Source organism: Eupeodes corollae, chromosome 2 (genome assembly GCF_945859685.1).
Source record: "Eupeodes corollae chromosome 2, idEupCoro1.1, whole genome shotgun sequence".
Taxonomy (NCBI): Eukaryota; Metazoa; Arthropoda; class Insecta; order Diptera; family Syrphidae; genus Eupeodes; species Eupeodes corollae.
In genome coordinates, this window is record NC_079148.1 from 67,035,765 (window position 1) to 67,063,721 (window position 27,957).

Sequence of the window (27,957 nt, forward strand, 5' to 3'; positions counted from 1 at the left end):
CAGCATTAATTTTCAAAACTTGAACATAACTTGCATATTTCGACGGTTGCCCTTAAAGCAAGTTTTTACGGAAACAATCCAAAAACGTGCTTTGAAAATGATAGGCGATGGAACTATATCCGAAATATTTCCATCAATCGATTACCTGCAAGTTGCGTTTTTTCATTGTTAACCAATTTTTACAAGCAATAATCTGACGAATTAGCAAAACAATTCAGTTGTAAAACTTGCACTTTCAGACTTTACTTTATTCAAGTATAGAGATTCTTCTTTTAGCCTCACGTCGAGAATTTGGAATGCTTTACTCAACTCTGTTTTTTTCTCCCATTTTTGATATTAAAGATTTTAGAAAGAATTGGGATTGGTATTTATACTTAAATCCTTTCTTTTTTTCTAACGCTGGCATTGTGTTTATGTCACATATTTTTACTATTATTTATTCGCCATAGTGAACAGCAAGCGGATATTCGTCCTTCCACTTTATGAGAAAGTTTGCGGAAAGATCCTAGTTTGCGGGCTTACAAAATCTAATTTGTGCCAGAATTTAAGCCTCAGGAAATACCCAAATAGGTGTAAATTTAATGATTAGGCTCAAAACAAGATTGCCATTGATTCCAATTATACCAATTACGGCAAAAGTTTTTGAAAAACTGCTTCTGAAGAGACTTAGCAAAATCATAGAAGAAAGAATGTTAATCCCAAACCATCAGTTTGGATTTACGATTGACCAAGTTCATAGAATATCGGATGTAATAGAAAGAGCATTAGAAGAAAAACGAGTATGTTTAGCTATTTTCTTAGATGTTGATCAAGATTTTGACAAGGTTTGGCATGAGGGACTTGAGTACAAACTGCAAAGGGATCTTCACAGCAGTACTTTGAAATATTAAAATCGTACATATCAGACCGATTGTTTGGAGTAGAAAATAGAAGCAATAGAAGTAACAACTCTGATTTATCAATCCAAAACAAAAAAAGAGGCTGGGATGCGACCCACACTGATAACTTCCCATCCTGTCTGTCGATTTGTCTTGCTTAAAATTTTGTTTATATGTACTCGTATCAATTTTTACCAAATTTGCGTACTATTTTTTGTAGATTTTATTTTTTATAAAAAAACGGACTGTTGGATTTTTATATAAAAATTACTGAATATTGAAAACAATATTTTCTGTAAAATAAATAAGTTTGAAGCCAATATCTAAAATTTTTAAAAAGATATTTGAGTCGAAAATTAATTTTTACCAACTTTTGTTAAATTTTTTCAGGTTTTTAATTTTTTGTACAAAAACTATCATTTCGATTTTTTTCAAAATTTTACTGAATGTTAACAACAATATTTTTTGAAAGATAAAAGTAGATATAAGACAATATCTACAATTTTTGAAAAGATATTTGAGTCGAAAATCAGTTTTTACCAACTTTTATTAATTTTTTTTCGGTTTTTAATTTTTTGTAAAAAAACTGTCAATTCGATTTTATTCAAAATTTTATTGAATGTTGACAACAATATTTTTTGAAAGATAAAAGTAAATTAAAGCCAATATCTCAAAGTTTTGAAAAGATATTTGAGTCGATATTCAATTTTTACCAACTTTTGTTATTTTTTTTTTCGGTTTTTAATTTTTTGTTAAAAAACTATCAATTCGATTTTTTTCAAAATCTTACTGCACGTTGAATACAATAGTTTTTGAAAGATTAAAGTGAATTTAAGCCAATATCTTAAAGTTTTGAAAAGATATTTGAGTCGAAAATGAATTTTTACCAACTTTTATTATTTTTTTTTAGGTTTTTATTTTTTGTAAAAAAACTGTCAATTCGATTTTTTTCAAAATTTTATCAAATGTTGAAAACAATATTTGTTATAAGATAAAATAAGTTTTAAGCCTAAATTTTAAGTTTTTGAAAAGATATTTGAATCAATATTCAATTTTTACCAACTTTAAGTAATGTTTTTTTTAGATTTTTATTTTTTATAAAAAAAACTGTCAATTCGATTTTTCTCAAAATTTTATCAGATTTCAAAAACATTGTTCTCCGTTGCTCAAAATTGTTTTGGAGATGAAATTATATTTAAGTCGTTCAATTTTGGAGGTGATAATTTTTTTTTTCAGTTTTTTTGATTTATAAAAAAAAACCGTTAGATAGATTTTTTTCAAAAAATATATATGTTTGGTATCACGTTACAATTTATTATATAAAATTTAATTCAAGTCTCTAACGTTTTTGGTTCGAAAGATATTTAGGGTTAACCAAAATTTTCACCTTTTTTTTAAACTGCTATGGTAAAAAAACCACCCACGCAATTTTCTTGAGAGCCCTTTCTGCATCTTTCTGCCTTATTATCTGTATAACAAAATTTATTTGGAGTCGATATCTCTTCTGGTTCTTGAGCTATGGACAACGAAAAAAACGTCGCGAACGTACGGACGTACGGACGTACGGACGTACGGACATACGGACGTACGGACGTACGGACGTACGAACGTACGTACACACGCACGCACAGACATCTTTCTAAAAATCTTTTATTTCGACTCTAGGTACCTTGAAACGTCGAGAAATGTCAAAATTTTCAATTTGACAAATCGGACCCATTACAATAACTTCCTATGGGAAGTTAATAATGCTGTATAATCAAGTACTAAAGCCTGTTTGGACCTATGGAATCAAATTATGGGGCTGTACAAAGAAAACAAATTTCGAAATCATCCAAAAATTCCAAATCAAAGTCCTTCGTGGAATAGTTAATGAACCTTGGTACATAAGAAATACCGATCTACATCGTGACTTGTAAATAGAAATGGTTACAGAAGTTGTTAAAAAATACGCTGTATTTCACAACCAGAGACTGCAAAGTCATACTAATTCTGAAATGGCGTCCGTCTTGAATATAAGAAACCATCGTCGGAGATCAAGAAGAACCAAGCCTCATGAGCTTATGGTCTAAAAAAAAAATGAGAAAGTATTAAAAGTTTAAACTTCCCCCAAAGTGATTGTACAAAGTTAAAAAAAAAACTGGAAGTCGATCCTTCAAGATTGGTCCTGATGAATAGGTGGTTTTAGTGGTTAAGAGTCCCACACTACTTGGTGTCAAATACTGCCAAGTGTCTTTTGAAGATTTCCTCCTGTCAAAAAAAAAAATTGATCCCAATGCTCATAAGCCAACCATGATATCTGAATATTTTTTTCACTTGAACAATCATGATGTGCAGGATCTGTGGTTTCAGCAAGGCTGCGCAAAATGTCACACAGCTTGAGCCACAATTGATTTATTTTTTTTATTATTTTATGATGAAGGAAAAGTTTGGCAACTGCATATTTCCATTTAACATACTGTGAATTGGGCTCCAAGCTCGTGCTATTTAAAGCTGCTTGACTATTTGCTGTATGAATATGTGAAGTCGCTAATCTCCGCCAATAAGCCTGAACATATGGAGGACGACAATAAATTATAATGTCCCAAGGTTACCTTTCGAAAAAAGTAAACTTTGTGTTAGTTTAATAAATCACCTTTGTCTTATTCCATTTCAACGATAAGTTGTATACCTGTAAAAAAAAACACCCAGTATGAATTTCTTTATTGTTCTTTATTGTAAACCAATAGTTGAAAGAGAGTCTTTCAAAGTATTGACGAACATCTTTTGTCTTTCTTTGGACCTGAGTTAAAATACATTTATAGTAAAGGGTTTATGATTGAAGCTATCCATGAATCAAACAATTTTTTGACGTCTTCAAATTTATTAGAACTGCTAATAAGAGTTATAGAAATAAAATTTGTGATCCTTAATTCTAATTGAATAATTCGAATTGAAAAAGAAATAGGACAGTACTTAATCTTTAAAACTATAAGAGCTTATAAATTGGCAATTTTCTATGAAACATTATTTTCTATTAGTGAACTTTATCTTTCTCATTTAACACTCATTTCAACTTGACTCTAAATGAACATAAAATTGTATCGTTTAAAAGAGATCCTACTGTACAAAGTAAAGATTTTAAGTTTCTGTATCAAGAAAATAGGATCTATGAAATTCAATACCAGTTAAAAAATATAAAAGAGTTCTTTTGTTTTAATTATGGCTCGTGGGAATTTTCGGTGCAAATTAATATGCAACTCACCTAAAATAATGAGCAGTTAAGTTCACGGATTAATATTTATTGTTTCAAATTTATATTTTTGCGGTCAGAAATCCGTTAAATTAAATGTTTCATCAAAGATTAAGGTAGGTATATGGTTTATATATTTTCATATAAAAGCATTTTGACCAATTCAACAAACCAACAGTGTTAAAAGTTTTAAAATTCTCAAAACAATTATAAGAACTCTCAGTAACATGAAAGTAAGGATCATTCACGTCCTGGATGTAGAATAGTTTCGTCTTATTTTGTGGCCTTTTTCTTTTTTGCAGATTCTTATTTATTTTTCGGCATATTTAACCTTGGTTGTTGCTGGTGGACGAGGGTATCTACCTAAAGGTGGTGCTGTCAATCATGGACACAGCTTAGGAAATACCCATGGTGGAAATTCCTTTGGAGTTGTTCCACAATCAAAGGGAGTAATTAGTAATGCTGGATATGGTAATGCAGCTTCCTTCGGACCTTCTTCCTCTCATGACAGTGGATTTAGTACAGGACACTCTCAAGGGGTTACGCCCAGTCTTTCTACTGGATTTGCAGGGAACGGTTGGAACGCAGGACACTCGGGGGTTTCCCAAGGGCTTAATGGAGGTTTCTCGTCTGGTTTTGGAGGTCATTCTCATGGTGCATCAAACTCATTATATTCCAGTTCTTCTCTTGGTCTAACTGGCGGTTCTTCGTTTGGTGAACATCCAGGTTTCAGTCAAGGAATTGAGAGCTCTTCAGCTGACATTGGATTTTCCTCACATGGAAGTGGTGTTTCTCAAAGTCTTATCGCTGGCTCATCACATGGGAACGGATGGAGTACAGGTCAATCAAGTTTGTCGCAAGGAATCTCTTCTCCTAAATTATCTTCCAAGGGAAGCGGTTGGAACACAGGATACTCGGGTTTATCTCGAGGTTCAATAAGTCAAGGGCTTAACACAGCATTTAAAAGACAGAACTCTGGCCATTCTAAGATTTCTCATAGATTAAATGGAGGTTCTTCATTTGGTGGGCAATCAACAAGTTTCACTCAAGGTCCTATTAGGGGACCATCATCTGGCTTTGGACTGTCTTCACATCATGGAAGTGGATCGACTGCATTGAATGTTGGTGTTTCTCAAGGACTTATCGAAGGCTCACCACATGGCAGAGCTGATTCGGGAATTTCGTATGGAATTAATAGTTCTTCTTATGGTCAAGGTCATGGATCTGGTTCTAAGAATGTTTTTGCAAAGAATTATAGACCCAGTAAAGTTTTGAACAGTGTTCCCCACGGAGGAAGTTCTTCTTACCCAGTTGAAGTTGCAGCTACAAGTTATGGCCTAGGTCATACAACTGGAAGAATTTCGTCACCAATATCAGGTGCTGTGTCCTTCAATTCAGGTCATGGAGGTAGCTTTGGAGGTGTTAGTGGATCATCTCGTTACGAATATTACGGAAACTCTGCTGCAGCTGGTTTTGGAAATGCAATGCCAGCAGGTGGGGTTCATCATGGGGGCAGTTCTTCTCACGTAATAAGCAATAGACGATATGCTAGTGATTCACTTGGTGGGTCTTGGGCTGTTACTAAACCACAATTCAGTTGGTCGAAGAGCAGTTGGTAAGAATATTTTAAGAAACAGAATTCTTAGTTCTCTCAGATACAATTGTTTCCCAACTCTGGTTAAATTAAATTTGAATTTTCTAACAAAGAAATTTTTTAATTATGTCAACCTATTGTTTTAAGTGAAACATAATAAAGTTGCTTATTACATTAATGTTTATTTCTTTTTCTTAGAGAATTTCTTAATGATGTGAAAAAAGATAATAAGTGAATATTATAAATAAATGTATGTTTGCGAAATATTTCGTTTATATACCTTATCTATACGGAATAGAAGAAGACTGTGTTTAGTAAGCGAAAGTTTAAAAATGATATTAATTATTGTTTATGTATTTTTTAACTTAAGCAAGGCGTGACAAACAGTTTATTTAAATAGGGTTAAATAAACTCATGCAATATGAGGAATACTGCTCTTATGACTGTTGCTTAACTTATACTTAAGTGAGAAGGGGTCAAAGCTTTAGTTCATTGGCAACTAACTGTAATTTTCAGAGTCCAACAATACAAAATAATGCAAACCAAACTTATAGCCCTATTATAGCTATCAACTATCAACTAGATACTTGATACATAACAATATTTTTGATGCATTGGTATTATGGCTATCAACTATCAACTTTGTTGATGAACTGTGAATTTTATCATTATTGTGAATGATTTTTTGACATTACTTGGTATTAAAAAATAAAAAAAATAGATACACATCAATTATCATATCAACCACAAATTCTTGGTTGATACGTCTCAAATAAATTTAAAAAAAATTATAAAAGGTACGTTTTTTTCATTCTCTCCATAGAATAAAATATAAATTTAAAGAAACAGCGATTTGTACGCATTTTTTTTTTTAATTACTTTTTATTGACGATGTTTAATTCGGTTGCTATAGGAATATTTTCGCATTTAAACAAAAACCTTATATTTCAGGATTTTCAAAGGCAAAACAAATTAAGGAATTATGACTTTGACGGAATTGTTTTTTGAAGGGAGTTAGGATCAAGAAAATACGCAGAGCATTACGTGATTCTTTCAACCCAATGGATTTGGACCTGCACTGCTTCGTCTTCGTAGGCAATAACACCTTCGTCAGTCAAATTTGTTAATTGCAACCCAAATTCAACACCCGGGGGATTAACACAGGCATTAAAATGCATTAGGCAACTTACTGCTTCTTCATCATCAGTCAATCGGATTGTTTTATTAGGTCCTCCGCCAGTTGCAATTGTCTCTATCTTATTTTTTGTAACTTTTTTTTAATTTTTGTTTTTTGATCAATCCATACCTATTAAAATCAAAACATTACAAATTGAATGTATACTTAAGCAAATTATACTCAGTCTTTGCCACTTGGTTGAGTCGCGTTGTGGAATCTCCGAGCTATTCAACTCCACTGCGATAGCTTCCCACTTTTTTCCTAGGTCCACTTTGGACAACATCCCCCTTGCCACTTCAGAATTTTGCTCCATCAATTCTACCATTATTTCCAATTGCTTCCTGTTACTTACTATTCTGTTCCTAAATAAAATATATTTTTTAAAATATGAAAACTTTTTTATTAGAACAACTTACATTTTCGCAAAACAATTTTAACTCCAGAAGTCCAGACACATAACAAAATTTTAAAACAATAATTGAAAACGTCAAACGAGATAAAAATCTCATTCACAATAAACTATTCACAATCGGTTCAAAAATTAAAAGTTGATGTTCATAATACCGATTCATCAAATAGTTGATAGATATTATCAACTATCAAATTGATACTCATAATAGGGATGTTACTCTCACTCTCTGTAGAGATGCATTGATTTCTCGACAGCAACGAGTGTATTTAAATAACGCCAGATGGGCCAATTTTGTTTGTTAACGTAGACCAAGAGATGAAAGAAAGATACGTTTTGGGCTACCAAACTGTAAAGTGAAAACGAAGCGGATATTCGGGTGCCTTCAAGTGTAAAGTCAATCGGACCATATAAGCAAGTAACTCGTAATGTTGACAAAAATTGCAATAAACATCTCATCTCAACTTTTAGATTCTTTTAGAACACAGTTATCCAGCATGGCATGGTCTAACTAATTGCCATTTCTATAAATAGAAAAAACGTTTCAAAAATTTAGATGAAGAAAAAACAATAAAATGAGAAAATTTGATATTTAATGTTCTAGCTTGTTTTTGATGTATTTTCCTGACACAATTTTTGGAAATCTATTGTAACTTTCATGTTCAATCTTCTTGCTCGTAGATTGTAGCTCATGTTAGAAGACATATTTTATGTTTTGCCAGTATTTTGACATTAATATTCTTTAAATTCATGTTTAAATCTCAATTCCAGAGCATCCAAGGCAGATAAACTTCAAAAAGTAGATTTTCTAAATTTATTAAGATCATAAAATTCAATTTTGAAAGAAAATAAAATGCACGACTGGGTCGCACGAACTTGCTCCTGTATGCTAAGAGTCTGTTTAAAAAAGTACTTATGTATATAAGATTTAAAAATATACCTGTAAAATAAGTTTGTCTTCACAGATATAAATGCCATTTAATTTGTCAAAAAAAAAACCGCACGATCTTTGTATATGAAAACCATAGAACTCTCATGAGCAGAAACTTTTAGGGCGACCAGATGCCGAGTCGTTGGCGTGGCGTTTGTATCGAAAGTGGAGAAAATATTATTTCCATTCCCATAAGCAGCCAGGAGAATAAGGGAGATAGTTAAATTTCGACCCAAAAAGTCTACACAATTTCCTTCATTCTATTTGAGTCTAATCTTGTATATGTTTTCACATAAAAGAGCTTCCATATGAAGGTTGATGAATTTGATTTTGTTTTTTTTATATCAATGCACTTTATATAAAAAAAAACGGAAAAGTAAAACAAAATAGCTTAGTATTGTATCTAATAAGGGGATGAAAGATACTTCTGCATGCCCTCGTCAGCTGTTTAGGATCTTTTACCGATATTTGTTTTTATTTACATTCATAAGTCTGCTTTTACTTAGGTACGATCTTTGTATATGAAAAATGGTTTCTATTATGTATAAAGCTACGATGCGATTCATATAGATTCAACTTGTTCCTACAAAGCTTTTTTCCTTTAGATAGAGCTTTATTGTAATTTCATATTAGAAGAACCAGGATGGAAAATAAATAAAATAAGAAAGAGGCAGACCATGAATGTTTAAATTGTAAAGCAATCGCCTATTGGTTGTGTAGTTAGGTAGATGTCTAAAACGAATAAAGAATAGTTCATTGGTGTGCTTAGCTTTATGCAGATAGATAGATAAGGACATGTTTATGATGATAATGAATTAATGTTATTGGTAGCTAAAAGGTTCATACTACATTCCTTCTTTAATATAAGTTTTCAGCGCTAACATAGAGTTTTTACGTTCAGTTTATTTAATTTGTTAAAGTTTAAAAAAATAACAAGCATACGAACAGGTACAAGAAATTGCTATTCATGTGTTGTTTACAGTCAGGCTCTTGTGCGCTTTCGATTTTAGTTATGAAGTGACACGTAAGCAGTAGTTGTAGAAGTTGTACGTAATACCTTTATATGTAGGTATAAAGTGTATAGGTACTTTGAAAAAGTGATTCTAATAGAAAATACATACACTCTTTCTTGCCCGTTTCTTTAACTTGTACTAAGTATGTATTTATTATTTTATATAGGCGAAGGAAAGTAAATCATGTGAAAACAACCTTATTCGTAAAGAATAATATTTTAAAATCACATATACAAAGTAACCAATATAATACTTCTTGATAGACACTTTAAAATAGATTGTTGATTAAATATATCATATTCGTTGATCCGCTACAGTTGAGCTACATGGGCGGCCATATCGTTGGTATTTACAATAAATTTAGTTATAAAAATACATAAATACGTACCAAATGCACTAATTTAGATAAAAGCTAGGAATGTAATTACAATTTTGTTAAAATAATGCGCTCTTTCGGGCTCATGCACAATTAAAATATTAAAAAAAAAAACTATTTAAAATTTTGCCCGAAAAATAAGTTTGTCTTCAAAAATTTAAATGCCATTTTATAAATAAAAAAACATTTGATTTTTCAAATTTTTTTTTTTGAAAATCGTTAGAGCGGTTTTTTTTAAATAATTTTTTAAATATAAAATTTTTAAATTTTGTTCTAAAAATATTGTTGGTACGCAGTTGTTAAGAGATTGTTAATATACGCCTTACGTTTGAATTTCGTAAAAAAATGTTGATCCGTTTTTGAAATATCGAATTTTGAAAAAATAAAATTCAATATTTTTTTAAAAATCCAAACAATAATAAACTGCACTTTTGATAATCAAATATTGTTAAATCAATATAAGAGCTCATTCAGAAAAAAAATTATTGAAATCGGTTCATAAGTTGCTGAGAAAATTAAAAAACAAAATAACGATTGTATGAGCGGTACCTTTCCTGAGCAATACAAAAATTTGTTTTTCTTATTAAAAGAAGCCAAGTTAAAAAGTAAAATTTTAGAGAAAATTTTAAAAAAAACTATCGGTTTGTTTTTGAGAAAATTCGAATTTTCGTTTTTTGACCAAAAAAATTGTATGGTGGCCACTGTTAGTTTTGATCTTAAAAAAAAAATGAAAAAAACGCCTAACGCGAATCTGCTCGAAACCTTAACTTCCAAGTTTGAACTCAATCGACCCAATGGTTTAGGCTGTAGGAGCGTGGACAGACAGACAAAACCGACCGGACGGAATCGCGGGACCCACTTTTTTCGACTTCTCTACCATCGTAATATCATGTTTGATTAAAATCTCGAGTTCGAAATTTTGCACGAATGCAAAACTTGCCATATGGTTCCTATATGTCGCAAGTAAAAAACACTTTAGGAAAGCCTTAAAAATTCATTATGTGCGTCAAAAAAATAAAATGTAGGACTGGGTCGCATGAACTTGCTGCTGTATGCAAAAAGTCTGTTTAAAAAAGTACCTTTATAAGATTTAAAAATATGCCTGTAAAATAAGTATGTCTTCAAAGATGTAAATGCCATTTGTCTAGTAAAAAACGCGTGATTCATCCTAAGACACAACTCATAACGGAAATGAAAAATACTTGTAAAAATACTCAACAAAAACAACTGTTTGTGTTTTCAACTAGTTCGTTCAAAGCTTTTTTCTTTGGATAACTTTATTTTAATTTTATATTGAAAGAAGCAGGATGGAAAATAAATTATCTGAAGATAAGAAAGAGCAAGAACATGTATGTTTAAATTGTAAAGCGATGTGTAATTAGACAGGTGTCTAAAACGAATAAAAAATAGTTCATTGGCGTGCTTAGCTTTATGCACAAAGATAGATAAATACATGTTTATGATGATAATAAAGGAATGTTATTGGTGGATAAAAGGTAATAACTGCAATCCAATCACATTCTTTCTTTCGTGTGAAACAACGAATAAGTTATTCTAATAGAACATACATATACTCTTTCTGGCCCGTTTCTTTAACTTGTACTAAACTAAGTATTTGTTCTTTTATATAGGCGAAGGCAAGTAAGATCTGTGTGAAACAACGTTGTTCAAAGAATAATATTTTAAAACTTATATACAAAGGTACCAAGATAATAATTCTTGATCGACTTTTAAAATAGATTGTTGATTAAACGATTAAACGAATATGGTATTCGTTAATCCAATAAGAGCTTATTAAAAAAAAATATTGAAATCGATTGAAAGGTTGCTGAAAAAATTAAGAAACAAAATAACGGTTCGACGAGCGGTACCCTTCCTAAGCTATACAACATATGTTTTTCTTATTAAAAGAAGTCAAGTTAAAAATAAAATTTTAGAGAAAATTAAAATAGATCTATCGGTTTGTTTTTGAGAAAATCCAAATTTTCGTTTTGTGACCAAAAAAATTGTAGGGGGGCCCAAAAAACGAAAATTTGAATTTTCTCAAAAACAATCCGTTTTGATCTTTAAAGAAATGGAAAAACGCCTAACGCGAATCTGCTCAAAACCTTAACTTCCGGCCCAATGGTTTAGGCTGTAGGAGCGTGGACAGACAGACAAAATAGACCGGACATAATCGCGGGACCCACTTTTTTCGACTTCTCTACCATCGTAATATCATGTTTGATTAAAATCTCGAGTTCGAAATTTTGCACGAATGCAAAACTTGTCATATATGTAGTTCCTATATGTCGCAAGTAAAAATAAGATGTAACTGAAGACGAGTTTCAAAAATTTAAAGCTAACTTAATATCAAATGTTCGGTCCTTTATTCAAGGTTTCTTCTTAAGAACCTCAATATTTGTTCTTTCTCTCAGAAAAAAATCTTATAAAAGTAATTTTAAGCATTACTAAAAGTTTTGTCCAAATTTGAAATTTCGTCAAAATGTTTAAGATTATTAAAAAGATTTTAGTTGTTTTTGACGGAAAAACCAATAGCAATTATGTAGATACAATCTTTTTGTATTCAACTAAACTGTACGAGCTTAATGGTTTATATGAACCACATAGTGGTGAGCACTAAAATACTAGTTTAAATTATATGGGGGTCTTATCCATTAACGTGATATGATTTGTTTTGAATTCAAAGGAATAAGTTTTCAATATCTTCCAACGTTACTGTGAAGGAAAGTGATGCCATTGATCAATTATCTATTTTACTACCTCAAATGTAACTCATAAGGTCGTGGCCGTCCTTTTAGATGACACCTTCCATTTTTTTTAAATGTCAAAAGGACATATTTCGTTTAGAATTAGTTTTTATCAGTTTTTTTTTTTGTTTTTTTAACCAATTTTTGCATGATTTGAAAATAAAAATTCAAATATCTAATACCTGAACAAAAGTGTTATATTTCGCACCTATTTCAGCTTCTCGAATCACTTCTCTCACCGCTATTTATACATGATTAAAAATACTTATAACCAAAAAATCTACACACAAAATTATATGTATTATTAAATTAATTATGCATACGTGCTTTTTTAGTTCACCTTTTCAAATATTAAAAGAAAACAAAAACAAACAGATTAGCCAATTAACGCGTAGGCTAATTCATTCATGTGGTGCGATTTTTTAAAATTAAATCAAAAGCATAAATATTAATTAAAAATATGTATAACAAAAACTGTATTTATTTGCATATTGTCATCTTTAATAATAATAGTTTCTATTAGTTGTGTCTATAATATACAAATTTATTCACATCCATAGGTACAAATTAACGCTTCTTAAAGAAACCTAATGTAAACTATTTTGTTGTTCCTCTTTTATTAGTCTGTACATAAAAACAAAATATCTAACACACTCAAATTGTATGTTTTTAACTTTGTAAAGTGTTAATTACTTCCGTGCTCGTGCATTAAAAAAGTTTATAGCTGTAACCAGGTACCAATAACTACCTGACGGGTACAGTTTCATTTCTTGTGCTTTTTAATGGTCCATTCGGTGTGTTTAATTAATTGATGAAGACATAAAATCAACATAAGCAGAAACGGATATATCAGAACACATTATATCTGAATGTTGGTACATATATTAATTTAAAGGAAATCAACAATATTTTTAAAATTTCTTGAATATAAAACTATGATAATCAAATACGAATAAGAATAAGAAATTATGTATGGATTATTAATATTATATTTTGAAACGAATTTTATTATCTTGCATTATGATCTCATAAATATATTATGTTTTAATTGATTATAAGTTCTAAAACAAAGGCAAATAAATCTGAATCGTTTTTGACATTGGTTTGCTCTACAAGGGGCATGGAGTGAAAAAGCAAAACCAAATAAAATAAGTAAACAAACGATGCTTCGATAATAAAGGTTTTATTGCAACTGACTAGCTTAAAAATAGTTGACAATTTGTATATTTATATTAGAGGTTTTGGCACAGCTACGAAAACGCATACATAATACCATGGTAATAGAAAAGCTGTAATATCAAACGATTGATGGATTTAAACATCATAATGAAGTTCTAAAATGTAAATAAAATACGTTAACTATGATTTAGAATATTATATAAGAAAATAGGGTGTTTCAATAAATATTTCTTACAACTCCACCCTTCTGTAAAAACGAATCGACCTCGATTTTTAAAACATAGTGTTATGCAAACAAAAAGTTATACAATACAAAATAATATGGATTTATCGATTTTTAAATACAAAACTAAATAAACATCGACACCTTTGAGTTCGTCACTAAAATAAGTATGGCTTCATGTTTTCACGAGATGCTACTCCTTCATATGGTTTTCGTGAGATTTGCAAATTTTCTAGGTCTATTATTAGATATCTGTCATTTGGAAGTGTTTTTATTATTTCGAATGGACCTTTGAATTTGGCCATAAGTTTTTTATTCACACCGGGTGTGTTAATTACGTTCTTAATTAGAACATAGTCACCTATTTTGTATGGATAAGGCTTTTTGTGATGCTTATCAAAATAAACTTTGTCTTGAATATCACCCCTCTGCCGGATCCCAAAAAGCAAAGTGTTAAGAGCGAATTCAACTTTGCTTAAGTGTTTAGTCCAATCTCCTGGCTCCAATTCACTTTCTTTGGCTAACATCGGGGTAAGACTCCTGTTTATGCGCTATACCTGGCCGTTTGATTGAGGTGAACCTATTGCAATTTTGATGTGCTGGATTCAATTGTTTTTACGAAAATCTAAAAACTAGTCTGACGTGAAACAACTACCACGGTCTGATATAATTCTTAAAGGTTTGCTATAGCTTGAAAAAAATCTTTAAATATTTTATTACCTCTTTAGTGTAAGGTGTTCTAACAGGATACAATTTTTAAATTTAGAAAACGCATCTAAAACTACTAACACATGTTTTCTTACGTTGCGCACGGAGCACGGTAACGGACCATATTGGTCTATATGAATGGTGTCAAATGGCTTTATATCTTTTGGAATACTGTGCAAAACACCTTCCTTCTTACCTGTTGGTGGGGAAAAGTGCATACATTTGATTGAAGAGCCAATATAGTTTTTAATTTTTGCCTTCATCGAAGGAAAATAATAAGTTGTTTTAAAAAAATCGTAGCACTTTTCAACTCCTACATGACATAGTGCTTCGTGATGAGTCTGTATAACGTTTCTTTCCATTTGCAATGGAACATAGAAAAAGATTTGTTGGTTTATCTTTCGATAAACAAGACCATTGACTAGTTCATAAAGGGAACTTTCCCTTTCTTCTAACATTTTCACTAATCGCTGAAGGGCCTTATCTTGCTGCTGCGCTGCGGCCAATGCATTCTCAAAATGAGCCTGCTTCAACCACGATCAAAACATTATGAACTCTACTAAGAGCGTCAACATGAGTCATCTTCCTACCATCTCTATGCTTTATTGAATAGTCGTACTCTTGCAGCTCTAACGCCCAGCGCGAAATTATTAATTAATCTGACCATAAACCTGGCTAAATCATCACAAAATTAATTTTGAATTTAATTAATAATCATGTTTAACAAACAAGACATTAGCCATTACTCGCGACTTTTAATAAAAAGAAAGAGAATAGCCAACATTTTATTTTTAAAACAGTGCAAAGTAAACAAAATATTCCCCAAATTCTCGGATTTAAAACTTTTTTTGTTCAATGTCAAGGCAAGTGACTTACAATCTGTTACTATCTTAAATGTTATCCCTGTAAGATATATATTAAAACGTCTAAGGGCATACATTATTGCCAACGTTTCAAGCTCATAAGAATGGTATTTTGATTCCTGTATAGTAGCTCGTTTTGAAAAAAAGAAAATGGGGTGAAACATTTTGTCTTCCTGACGCTGCAGTAGTACTGCACCAAAACCAAGGTTACTCGCATCACAGTGAAGTTCAGTTTCAGCATTTGGATTATAAATGCTTAAATCTTGCGAGTCAATAAGTTTGTCTTTTAAAGTTTCAAAAGCATGCAGTTCTTCTTTTCCAAAAACAAACTTTGCATCTTTTTTTAAAACGTCGTACAAAGGCTTAGCGATGATTGAAAAATCTTTAACAAACTTTCTAAAATAAGAACAAAGACGTAAAAAAGAATTCAATGCTTTAATATTTGAAGGTATTGGATATTCCATCACAGCGCGTTTACCGTCAGCTGCTCTTATACCACTCAACGAAACCTCATAGAACAGATATGTTATTGATTCATGCATAAACATGCATTTATCAAAGCGAAATTGTAGTTTAAATTGGTGGGCTATTGAAAAAACTTCATGCAAAATCTGAAAATGATCGTCTAAACATATATTCGTAAAATTAAAGTTATTTATCTCAATGTTACAATAAACCTTACCAAAAATAATCATTTTACTATTGTTGATTCCCACGTAGTCATGCATTGAAGAGTCGATCGACGTCATCAGGTAAGGCGGTAAATATTGTTGTTGTATGAAATTGATTGGACTTCCAGTGTCAATCAATGTTTTGGCTTCCAATTTGGTGGTGATAGGTTCTGGCTCATCGCTGATAAAAGTGTTTTTAAAATTTCTATGGAAATCGTCTAAAAAACAAGATCTATGTTGTTGTTCGGCGATGTCTAAATCATCCAAGACGCCTACTGCTGATTGAGGACAATTTTTTATCATATGACCCATTTGGCCACATCGAAAACATGAACCCTTCTCTCTGCGTGGCTTCGGACAGCTGGTGAGCACATAGCCATAGTCATTGCAGTTGAAACATCTCACTCTGCCTGTGTTGGGAGCTGAGGTTTTGGAATCAATTGTCACTGTTTTGTAGCTTGATGACGTTGGTTGGAACTGGGGCGTCTTAATTTTGTCGTACTTTCTCAAAATTCTCTTGAGATCCGCAATACTATTCGCTGTAAGTAAAATTTGTTTGTTAGACATCGTGTCTGGTATACCTTTAATAATATTGTTGTTGTTGGATGTTCTCGTCTCTTCGCTTTTTTCTACTTTGTAAGGTGTTATGTACATCAGATGCTGAGGTGTCTTTTTTGAATTCACTGATTAGAGCTGTCTTCAATTAATTCCAAGTGCGACATGATGCAGATCTTAAAAAGAGTTTCGCAGTTCCCTTTAGTACACGTTGAGCATATATAAAACATTTTGCGTCACCAAATTTGTATATAAGTTTTGATTCCTCAATGCTTTTGATCCACTTCAGCACCAGGAAATTGTCATCGCAGGAGAAAAATGGTAGAGAATCCTCAAAATCTCTAAATGAAAAATTGAATTATTCGCCTCACCATGTTGACTTAGTTCAGCTTATTTTATCTGAAGCTGTCGAATTTCCTCTTTTCTTGCAATAATTAGCCTTAAACTGTCGAGTTTAATCGATTTTCCTCCTCAAGCTGCGAAGATTCGTCTGAGTTTTCGTCATCAATAATTTCAACTGCCGGGAATAGCTCTTCAAGTTAGGATTCTTCAAATTGTGTAATTCCTAGTTGCAGTCGAATTTAGCGCTGACTTAAGTCCATTTGTTGAAAGCCCAATTTCAGCCAGCTTATCCTTTGGTTTTTGCACATTGGCGATTTCAATAAATCGTAAAGCTCGTGAAGCCATTCTTACAGCACTTTATTAAATTAAATTTAAATTGCCAAATAAGTGTTTTCTTAATTACTTTTGTTTTAAATAAATTTCGTAACATAAACTCTCATAAATTCATAACTTCTGGCACATTAATTGAAATTGTTAAAATAATTTACGTGGCTGCAATTTATCCCTCTTCTGAGGTTATAAGGGGCACGGAGTTAAAAAGCAAAACCAAATAAAATAAGTAAACAAACGATGCTTCGATAATAAAGGTTTTATTGCAACTGACTAGCTTAAAAATAGTTGACAATTTGTATACTTATATTAGAGGTTTCAGCGCCTTTTAAACACCAGATCTTAACAACTTATCTTATCACTGCGGGCACTTTTGTGTCCAAGTTCAATTATTCAAAATTAATCATGTATTTCAAACATGTAGTAGATCTTCTCAGCTTTTCTTGCGTTGCAAATTGTGGCTATTGTCGCAACCGATAACATTTTATAAAGTGACTTACCAAATAGAAATTTCAACACAAATATTTTCCGGAAATTCCACAAACTTTTGTTTATTAATTCTCATTTTATTGCATCAGATAAAAATAGTATATCTTACACCGAAAAACCTTTGAGCAATATTTTATAAATGCATTTTGTTAAATCCCAACTTCCGCTTCTTCATGTAACTTACATTAATCTCGCCTTTTTTAACAAACTTTTTCTTTCCTTTTCTACCTCTTGCTCTTTGTTAACTTCACTACAAAATGACGTAAAATAATCAAATATGAATATACATAAATAAAACCCTCTTAAAATTAAAATTTCTTTCAAGCTCAAATGTTTTATCTATTTTGAATAATTCAAATAACAATTAATCATTTTTGCTATAAATGAAACAACATTAAAGACCGAGTTTGTACTTCAGCTCTTTTGTTTTGTTTATTTACTTTCATATTTTGATCATTTATTTATTTTTTTAAATATGACTTGAGCTTTACACAAAAATTAAACACATCTATGAACATTTTATGGAACTAAAATAAGCTTTTAAATGAAAACGATTCATTTAAATTCATACAGATGGCGCTTCTTTAAAATTAAAATTATCGACTGTTAAAAGCTTTCTCCCTCATTCAATAACTTAATTTGTTTTTGTTTATATTTTCATGTCTGGCACGTATAAGTCTGTTAACATTTACTTAGGTTTCTTATTTATGATGAAGATTTGTTTTTGCTTTGCTGCTTTGCGACTTTCATTACCTTAAGCTGAGCCAACAAAGATGTTAAACATCACATTGGTGATGATGCAATCAAAGATGTGGAAAGTAGTTGTTTGTGATGCAGTCAAATGAATAGGTTAAAAAGAAAGTGAATTCAAGTTCAAGTTCATGGGATTTAATTAACTGGGTTTTGATGTTGTTTTATTTGACCATTCTTATTTTAACTGCTATGACAGAGTTGTAAGCTGTGTGGAGTCCATTGACATAGACATAAACGTATGAATATAGTGAAGTCAACTAATGAATGCAAAGTCTAAAAAGAAGAAAAGAGAATGAACAAACATATTTATTTAATAATATCGATAAGTGGGTTAGTTTGTTACTCTTTTGAGCTGTTAAGAAAAATTATATTGGTGTAAACTTGCTTCATCAAAAATTTGTTAAAAAAATTGATTTGAACATGAATCAAAAATAAAACATTCCATTAGTAAGAATTGTAAGAATGATAACGTCATATTTTCCAATCATAACAAAAATATACACAATTTCAAGACTTAGAAAAGTCTATAATTACTCTCTCCTTATAAATTATTAAAAACAAACACACAGTAGAAAATAACAAGGTATTTAAGACTAAGAATTAATAGAATACAATTATTTTAATTACTTTGCAATTAGTTTTTAACCTCAGCTTTGAAAGTAACAGAGGTAGTTGTTGTTTTATACCCTGATTTTAAAAAAGGTGCATTCTTGTGACGTAAAATATTTTAATATTTTGTATTTATGATAATTTATACATACTTTGATGAGTAAAAGAATTATTAATGATAAACAAGTTTTGACCACGCGTGTCAATAAATTGTATAAAAATATAGAAGCGATATATTTGATTTTCAATGCGGTAATTTTTAAAATATTTTTTGGATTTTGTTGTTCTTTTTTAAACTTAAACATAAGGAATACAATTATTTAAATTTTTTGAATAAAAATTAATAAGGAAATACAATTTATGGTATCAATATTAAAAACACCATAAAGTATAGTTACTTATGAGTATGATTTTGAAAAATATAATGCATTTCAATTTTAAGATTTTTAAAAACATAAACATTGTTTTTAGTGTGTTTTTTTTTTAATTTGAATTGTTGATGAGGCTTGAGACATAAGGAATAAGTTTTGTTTAGAAAAACAAACTTATTTAAGCGAATAATTTATAAACATCTCCAACTTCGTTGGAGTGTATTAACATATCAACCAAAATACATCCATGCTTTCCATGATTGTTCTTATTTCTGCAAAACGTTATATTTTTGTTTGTATGGAAAGATGAAAGAGTTAATAAATTTAGGGTTTTCCATTAGTATGTTTCATTTTGATATTTAAAAAAAACTAGCACTTTGAAGATAAATGAATGAATTCTAATTTCATCCAGGCCAATTAGCGAGAGAACAATTATTCACGTGAGAGAATATCGTGGAAAAGATGTACGAATTTCAAGTGGAGAACCAACATCTTCCCATCGACTGCAAAGACGCATTTTATAGCATAAGTCGCTAAGAGCTTCTATTGTTATTGTCTGAACTCGGGATCCCAAAAAAAACTGATCCAGCTATGCCGTATGATCTTGCAAAATACACAGTGCAACGTTCAAATGAGTAACAACTCATCTGAGCTTTTCGAAACATGTTCAGGATTCACGCAAGGAAATGTGCTATCTGTTATTTTTTCAACATGGAAACAGCGGTGGAATTGGCTAAGGTGATAGCTGACTATCATTTTTTGATAATCAAATTGACTATCATTTTCATTCCGCCTGTATAAGATGATTCAACTCAATTCAATTCAATTCAATTGAACAATTTCAGATTCAAATTGTAAAAATTCATTGTTGCCTTGGTGAAATGTTAAATTGATTCCTATAAAACATCTAAATAAAAGTATCAAATTGGCTGTGTTTGAATACTATTCTTACTTTTCTTGATTTGTTTATTGTTTTTTGAACAAAAAATAGCTATCTAAGAAAATTTCCCAGCCGTTTGTGTAAGCGTCTGGTAGCTCTATTCGGAATAAACATATTTTTATGAAAACAACTTTCGCATTTTTGTTGTGACAGCTTTTAAGTTATCAACTATCACCTTACAAAGAACAAATTCTTTTATTTTGATTGTCAATTATCAACACTCAGCTTAGCCGATTTCATCCCAGGTCTTCACAATTGTTGGGCTATGGAGACGACATTGGCCTAGTCGGCCGATTCAGGAGAGCTATTCAAGAAAAATTTAGAGATTTTGATGAACAGGAGAATCGCTTTGGTATAAAAGTGAATGAGGACAAAATAATGTACATACTTGCATCCAACAAAGCGCTATCTGTACACCGTCCACGAAAAAACGTCACTTTTTTATCGAAAGACAAAGTGCACTAAACACAAGACTCAAAATTTACTAGTTCTACTCTAAAACTCCGAGAGTGGACCATAAATAAAGAAGGGGAACTGATACTAGGCATATTTGATTGAGCGAACCTTTGGTCCTATATGCTCCTTGAGGACAAGATTCTACCGTGAATTGTACGAGATGTTGTGTCAAGATGTGGATGTAGTTCAAAGAGTCAACACTATACTGAATCGGCCGAATCGATCGAAAGAATAACAATGCTCCAGCAAAGAAAGCTTTCGAATCCGAGCCTCCAGGTTCGAAACGACGAGGAAGACTGAGATCCGCAATAATGACCAGGCTGGAGCTGGATAAGTTAGTAAGTAATTCGGTTAGTTGGGCTAGTTATTCATCACAACTTCACAAATTGAGTTTTAGGACATGAACCGATTGTGGAATAAACCTTAACTTGCTTTAAATACAAAAATATTAAAGTTGTTAAACAACACTTATGAATCTCTTCTTTGTTGGATTAGAAATTACCTTTCTAACCGTTCAAAACAAATTGTATTGGATGGTTTTAAGTCTGAAATTCATAAAATAAGTGCTGGTGTCCCCCAGGGCTCCGTTTTGTCTCCGTGTCTTACTTATATTCATAAACGATCTTTTGTCTGTCACTTCTAATCCATTAAACTGTTTCGCCGACGACAGTACCCTCAGCTTTTTATATTCGTTTCTAGATTCCCATCCTTGTCCTTCGGATATGGAATTTCAACGGCAGCGTATGATCAGCTCATTAAATTCTGATCTTGACAGCATTGTACAATGCGGAATCAAAAACCGTGTAGAATTTAATGCTTTGAAAACTCAATGCTCTCTCCTGTCGTTAAAGCGTAACCCACCCCCGATGCTGCTATCCATGAGCGGCACTTGCATCCAGGAAACTAATCAACTTTCAGTACTCGGTATGAATATCACAGATCACCTCTTATGGAATGATCACTCGATATCGCCAAAAATGCTGCCAGGTGCTTAGGATTTCTCCGACGAAAACAACCTTTTCACCCCTTCTGATCTGGCTATGATCTACAAAGCTTTTATCCGTCCGAAGTTTGCATATAATTCGCATATCTGGCAAGTGCCCCCAAAACAAGTTTAAATCTCTTGGATAGAATTCAAAAAAGGGCTTTAAAAATGATAGGCGACAGAACTATAATTGAAACATTTACATCGCTAGAACATGGTCGCAATGTTTCATGCCTTTCGTTATTTTATAGATATTTTTACAAACAATGTTCTGTCGAATTAGCCAGTTGCATTCCACCCCTTAAACAAATCAGCCGTAATACTCGCACTTTTAGGAATGCTCATCAGTCTACCCTTGAGCTCAATTTCGGGTGTATCGAGAATGTGGAATGCTTTGGCCAACTCTGTTTTTCCCTCCCATTTTGATGTTCTCAACTTTAAGACTAATGTGCACCGTTATCTCCTTTTAAATCCTTCCCTATTTTCCAAACGCTCGCACTGTGTTTAAATATAAACATATAAAGGGTACTAATAACCCCTTGAGTGCTTGTAAATTAAAAAAAAAAATATTGGTGGCCAATTTTGGTAACCATTTCGAAATATAACACAGTCAGTGTTTGACTTATTCCTTTTACTTCAAGGCAGAGCTTTAAAAATACGTATTTTTATATTTTTTCAATTAAAGTTATCTTGTAATTCAAATTTCGTTTAAAGTAAATCAAGACTAAACTGCAATCATTAATTTAATGTTTTCCTTACTATTTTGACATTTCTCTTTAGATAATTGAATTCAGTATTTTAAGTGACGACTGATAAAAGTGTGTCGGTGTCTTTCGAGCTCAAGTTTCATAATATTTTATTTGATATAGATCTTTAATCGTGAGACTTTTCTCCCAATCATTTTAAATAAGTCGGAATGCGACTCATTGTAATATGGCAAACTGTCAAAAATCTTGGTATGGCATTCAAGAGAAATCTTAACAGGGTGACTAGTGTCAACCAAGCCATAAGCAAAACATATGCAATACTCCGCCGTTATCTATTATTTTTTCAAAGGAAATTCCATTTTACTAAATGTTGAATGGAACTATTTTTTTCGGGGTATTATTTTGAAGAAACTTCAAATATTGGTAAATACATTTTTTTCTTGAAATTTCCTTTTAAAAACGAAATACTTCGTAGAAGGTTTGTATTTTAAGTGTTCTAGTTTCTTTTGTTTCAAGCAAAACTAAGACCTCAAATAAGCACGAGTTAGAAACTTTAATTGTGTTCTCAATGCTTCGTGAAGTACTGAATAAATATCACATAAAAATCAATCTTTATCAACAATAACAACCAGAAGCGAAAATAAAATATTGATTTTTGGAAAAACCAAATTGCCACCTGAAGAGACAACTTATTACCTATTTCCTTAAGTACACGATTGCTCACGCTGGTTTATTTAAAATGCAGATTAGTACAACCTCAGAGTTCAACAACAACTTCGAGTATACTATAATAATCCGAAAATCGTGATTCTAATTTTTTGTTTGTGGATAAAGCTATAGACGCAGAAATATTGACAAATATACAAAGATGCCACTCCCATCTTCTCCGCAATCAAGCTCTGTGTTATTGAAAACCTCAAGCTAAAAACAAGACTATACAGTCTTTGCCCTTGTCCCAAGTTATGAGTATCATTGCGGCGCGGTGGAGCGGCGCGGAACAGGGTTTAAAATATAAACAACAATCAAAACTAGTCAAAAGAGTTATATTCGTATTCCTTTTTCTTATGATTTGTCACTTTTTGGTTTATTCTTTGGTTTTTTCGTCAAAAGCCAAGAAGTCAATGGCAATTATTATGCCACAGGAATTCCGATTCTGATGCTTTAAACTTGTGACACTTTGTACGCATTTAGAATAAATAATTTTTTAACTTTGGGTTTTCGTAATTGTTTTTATATGTGATCGCTTATAAAAATAGCTTCTTGAGTAGGTATAGCTTATTGCTTGTGCGAAAGTGCTTGTGGACAAAGCTTATTATGATAGAATAGATATATGTACATCCTCCTATATGTTTCCAACAAATACCAAGATGACACGATGACAGAGTGTTGATGGAGGAAGGTACTATAAATGTTGTGATCTGACTGACTGATTTATGACAAGGATGTTGCCGTAATTGAGTCACAAGTCTATCAATTTCTTGCAAATAAGTAAACTATTGTAGAAAAAAGTCTGTGTTAAGATATCAAACACAAGATTATTTTAACTTGAATGAATTGGGTATGAAGTGAGTCACCAATGTTCGTATGTGCCTGAACTTAAATTTCTTTATGTGTTGATGTTTTGCGGTTTAAAAGAAGAAAAAAAACCTGAAATATGCTAAAAATTTGTACAATCTTATAGATTTAATCTTAACTTATGGGAGGAATATATTTGCATACCGCTCAGTCTAGCTTGTTGCAGGTTTATTTTGAATTTGAATCAAGATTTGAAGTTTGTTTTTTACTTTAATTATTCCGTTATAAGCGCATGTGATCACAGTCATTAAGAGATATAAAACAATAATAAAAACAAAATGATAGTATGATCTTTCAAGTTATTCAAAAGCATTCATAGTTAGAAATTTAGAATTGAAAATGTAGGCTAGTATTTTACTATTAGATAATATTGAAATAATTATTAAAACTGCAAGCAGTTGCTTTAATTAGTATAGGACTAGTTGTAACTTAAATAAAAAAAATATTTGACTCGTGTTATAGTTGAAATCTCATTTGAATCGAGTTAAACGAATTATGAAATTTCATTTTTAAAGTCTTATTCGTGTTTTTCAATTTTACTGTCTGCAGATATTTACATATATACCACAAATGAAAATATCAAAGTCGACAGGTGTCAATGGCTGCTGATTAATGAGGTAAAACAAGTGAAATTATATACAGGCAGAGCTACCTTATACTGTAGAGGTGCGAAATCTACCTTGGAAAAAATCGACAAGTTATTTCCTAAAATAAATTTCATTACGTTTTAATTTTGACCTCAATGTCTTCATATCTTTTTGCTGTCATTTGGCACGTAATTTCATTCTTCCTTTTGACCACAATATTTCTGAATTATTAGCAACAATATTTTTAAAACAAATAAGATAACATTAATAAAGGAACAATAACAAATATCGTTCACTGTGATTAGAAAAATGTGAGTTCAATGTATGAAATAGTCTGCGGTTATTTGTCAGTTCGTAATATGGTTTACAGTCGACCCCGCCTAAATGCACTCCGGTTAAATGAGATTTTTGTCATCTTATATTTTTGCCTTATATACATATGTATGCATATTTGTTTCTCCTTTTTATATTGAAAGTTAAAAAGTAGAGCGGACATGTTTATATTTTCTAAGAAAATTAGTGTAAGAAATAAGTCGCTTTTAAGAGGTGAACACGGTCAGTGAAACAGTTTTTTTTCCCAAATAACCATCTGAAACAACTCCACTTACGAGTACCACTGAACATCCATATATTTTAGAAGTTATTAAATAGACAGCTGTTTGTATGCAGACGACATTTATATATTAAGTAAAACAAATAATTTAAGCATATGTAAAGACCAATTCAATAATGCTGTAAATGATATTTTAGAGTGGTCTTCTGCTTCAGGAGCAAAACTATCATTACAAAAATGTAAAATACTTCATATTTGCAGAAAACTCAATTGCCCTGAGCTTAGCCTAAGTATAAATAATGTTCAGATTGAAAATGTTAAAACACTAAGTATCCTAGGAATAACGTTTAATAATAAGTTTAATTGAAAAGACCATTGTTTAAACCTAAAAAAATCCCTAGCTGCGAGGCTCGCTATAATTAAGTATTTATCAAGTAAAAAAAGTCATGTACATATCAATACATTATCATACATAACAAAAATGATAGTTTTAAGTAAAATTGATTATGGTATATATATTTATGGCAATTCACCAAAAACTACCCTGAAATATCTGAAATCACCATATCACCAGGCAGCTCGGAGAAGTATTTGCGCTTTCCCTACTTCACCTATAAAAAATATACTTGCGGAAGCAGGACTACCAACAATCGAGGAACGTCATAGAGAATTGATATCAAAGTTTGTTGTGAAGTTAATATTTTCAAAAAACTCAGTTATTGACAAGGACATCCATCAGTCCATCAGACATAAATCTAAGAAACGTATACAATCCTCAATAAGCAAAATCATAGATAAAGCTCATGAAATCCAACTCCAGTTTAAAAAACCACGAAAAATACTGTTATCTTACCCGCCATGGCATATAAAACCTGATTCCATCCTGATGAATTTGGCCCACTTCAATAAGGCAAATACCAGCAACGCAGTTTACTGCTCTTCCAATATCTCATCTGAACTTAAAAAAGACGGTTGGGAATTCATCTTTACAGATGGTTCCAAATCACCTAGCCATACGTCGTTTGCCGTCACATCAGAAATGATGCCAAAGAAAATAAAACTGATGTGGACCCCTGGTCATGTAAATATCCGTGGCAATAAGGAAGCCGACAAAGCAGCAAATTCGGCGAAAGAAGCACCAGTATTTCAATTCAATGCATTCACTAAACAAGACCTTAAAACTCGGATTAATAAAAACTTAAAAACTTTGCAACAAACTGAATGGAGCCTTTACCACCATCATTATAAAAAAGTAAACCCAACGAAATCTCCACCTAAATACCCTACGAACCTGCCAAAACGCAAAATCACAAACTTTGTACGCCTCAGACTCGGCCACACTTCAACAACCCACCAACACCTACTCACCAGAAACAACCACCCGATGTGTATAACATGCAACACAACTTTGAATATCTCACACATCCTCGAAAATTGCCAAATCTCGAAACTAATTATGGACTCTGTTTTTAAAAATCTACAATTTATGATACACTAAAAAATCCTACATCGAAAATGTAAATAAATTTATTGAAACTCTAAAATTAACTCTATAAATATTATTAAAATAAAGAGCCAATAGTCTCCGCAGCTAGGCTCTTACCTTTTGTATTAGCTTGTAATTTAAATTACGTGTTAATAAATAATAATAATAAATAGTCAATTTTCAGCGAAAGGTCGAGATACTTAATAGGACAATTTACGGTTGTCAATTTTGGGATCCGAAATAATTTTACAATTCGGTAGTCAATATGACAACCACGGTAGTCAATTTAACTACCGCATGGGCAATATAACAATTTTCGATAGTCAACTTTTGTATTAAATATGACAACCGATTGTCATATTGACTACCGAACTTGGTTCTATCGAATACTTTTATTGTCATATTGACTACTCGAAATTAACAATAGAAAATTGTTCTTTTGACTACCTATTAGTCAACTTTTAAAAATAAGGTTGTCATATTGTCTATGATGATAGTCAATGCGTCAATTGGACCAAATTTGATGTTGACAACCTATGATTTTTTTGTGTACAAAATTAACATATCGTTTCATTCTCATTGTTCCATTTTTTTCAACTGTCACTGTCAAATTGTGGTGAGTCAAATAAAAAAATACTATTTCTATTTGGAATCAGCTGTTCTGCTATAGCCACATATACCAATACCCGTGTTTTGTTGGAAAACCTATCAAGAGGATAGTGGGATTTTACACAAATAACAAAAACAATATCCGCAGTAAGATTACTACCGATAAAAGTTAAAGTATAATAATACGGATGGGTTTTTGTAATTTATACGAGTCTCGAATGGATCTTATGTGATTTCGTTCACAAATGTTGGTACGATTAATATTGCACTTGTATCTCGATGGCTGTGTTCGTTGAGTAGTTCTGCATTTGGAATCATTTGTTTTAAATTGGGGGGAAAATCAATCGGTTACTGTTGATATTATTTAGTTTTGTTAATGAAAATGGACTAACTGCGCTTATCTTGCAAGAGAAAACAGAAGAAAAGAAACTAAAGTTTTGCTATGTTTCCAAAAAAGGTTTATCTCAGTTAAAATTAAATAAATCTTTTTGGTGTTTCCACCGCACAAGAAGATTTAAAAATGAAAAGTTTGACAGCACTTTCTAAAATGCAAATGTAGTTTCGATGTTTCTTATGAAGTACAAGTGAGATAGTTTGATTCGTGTT

The 27,957-nt window shown here is 31.5% G+C and overlaps 1 protein-coding gene across 1 annotated transcript; it reads left to right on the forward strand.

The window, feature by feature from the left end:
- The first annotated feature begins 4,086 nt into the window (after positions 1-4,086).
- On the forward strand, positions 4,087-6,184 carry LOC129947163 (hornerin-like). The gene is made up of 2 exons (XM_056057611.1): positions 4,087-4,343; positions 4,413-6,184. Exons 1-2 carry the CDS (start codon positions 4,338-4,340, stop codon positions 5,727-5,729), a joined length of 1,323 nt encoding a protein of 440 aa, XP_055913586.1. The 5' UTR covers positions 4,087-4,337; the 3' UTR covers positions 5,730-6,184.
- The last annotated feature ends 21,773 nt before the right edge of the window (positions 6,185-27,957 follow it).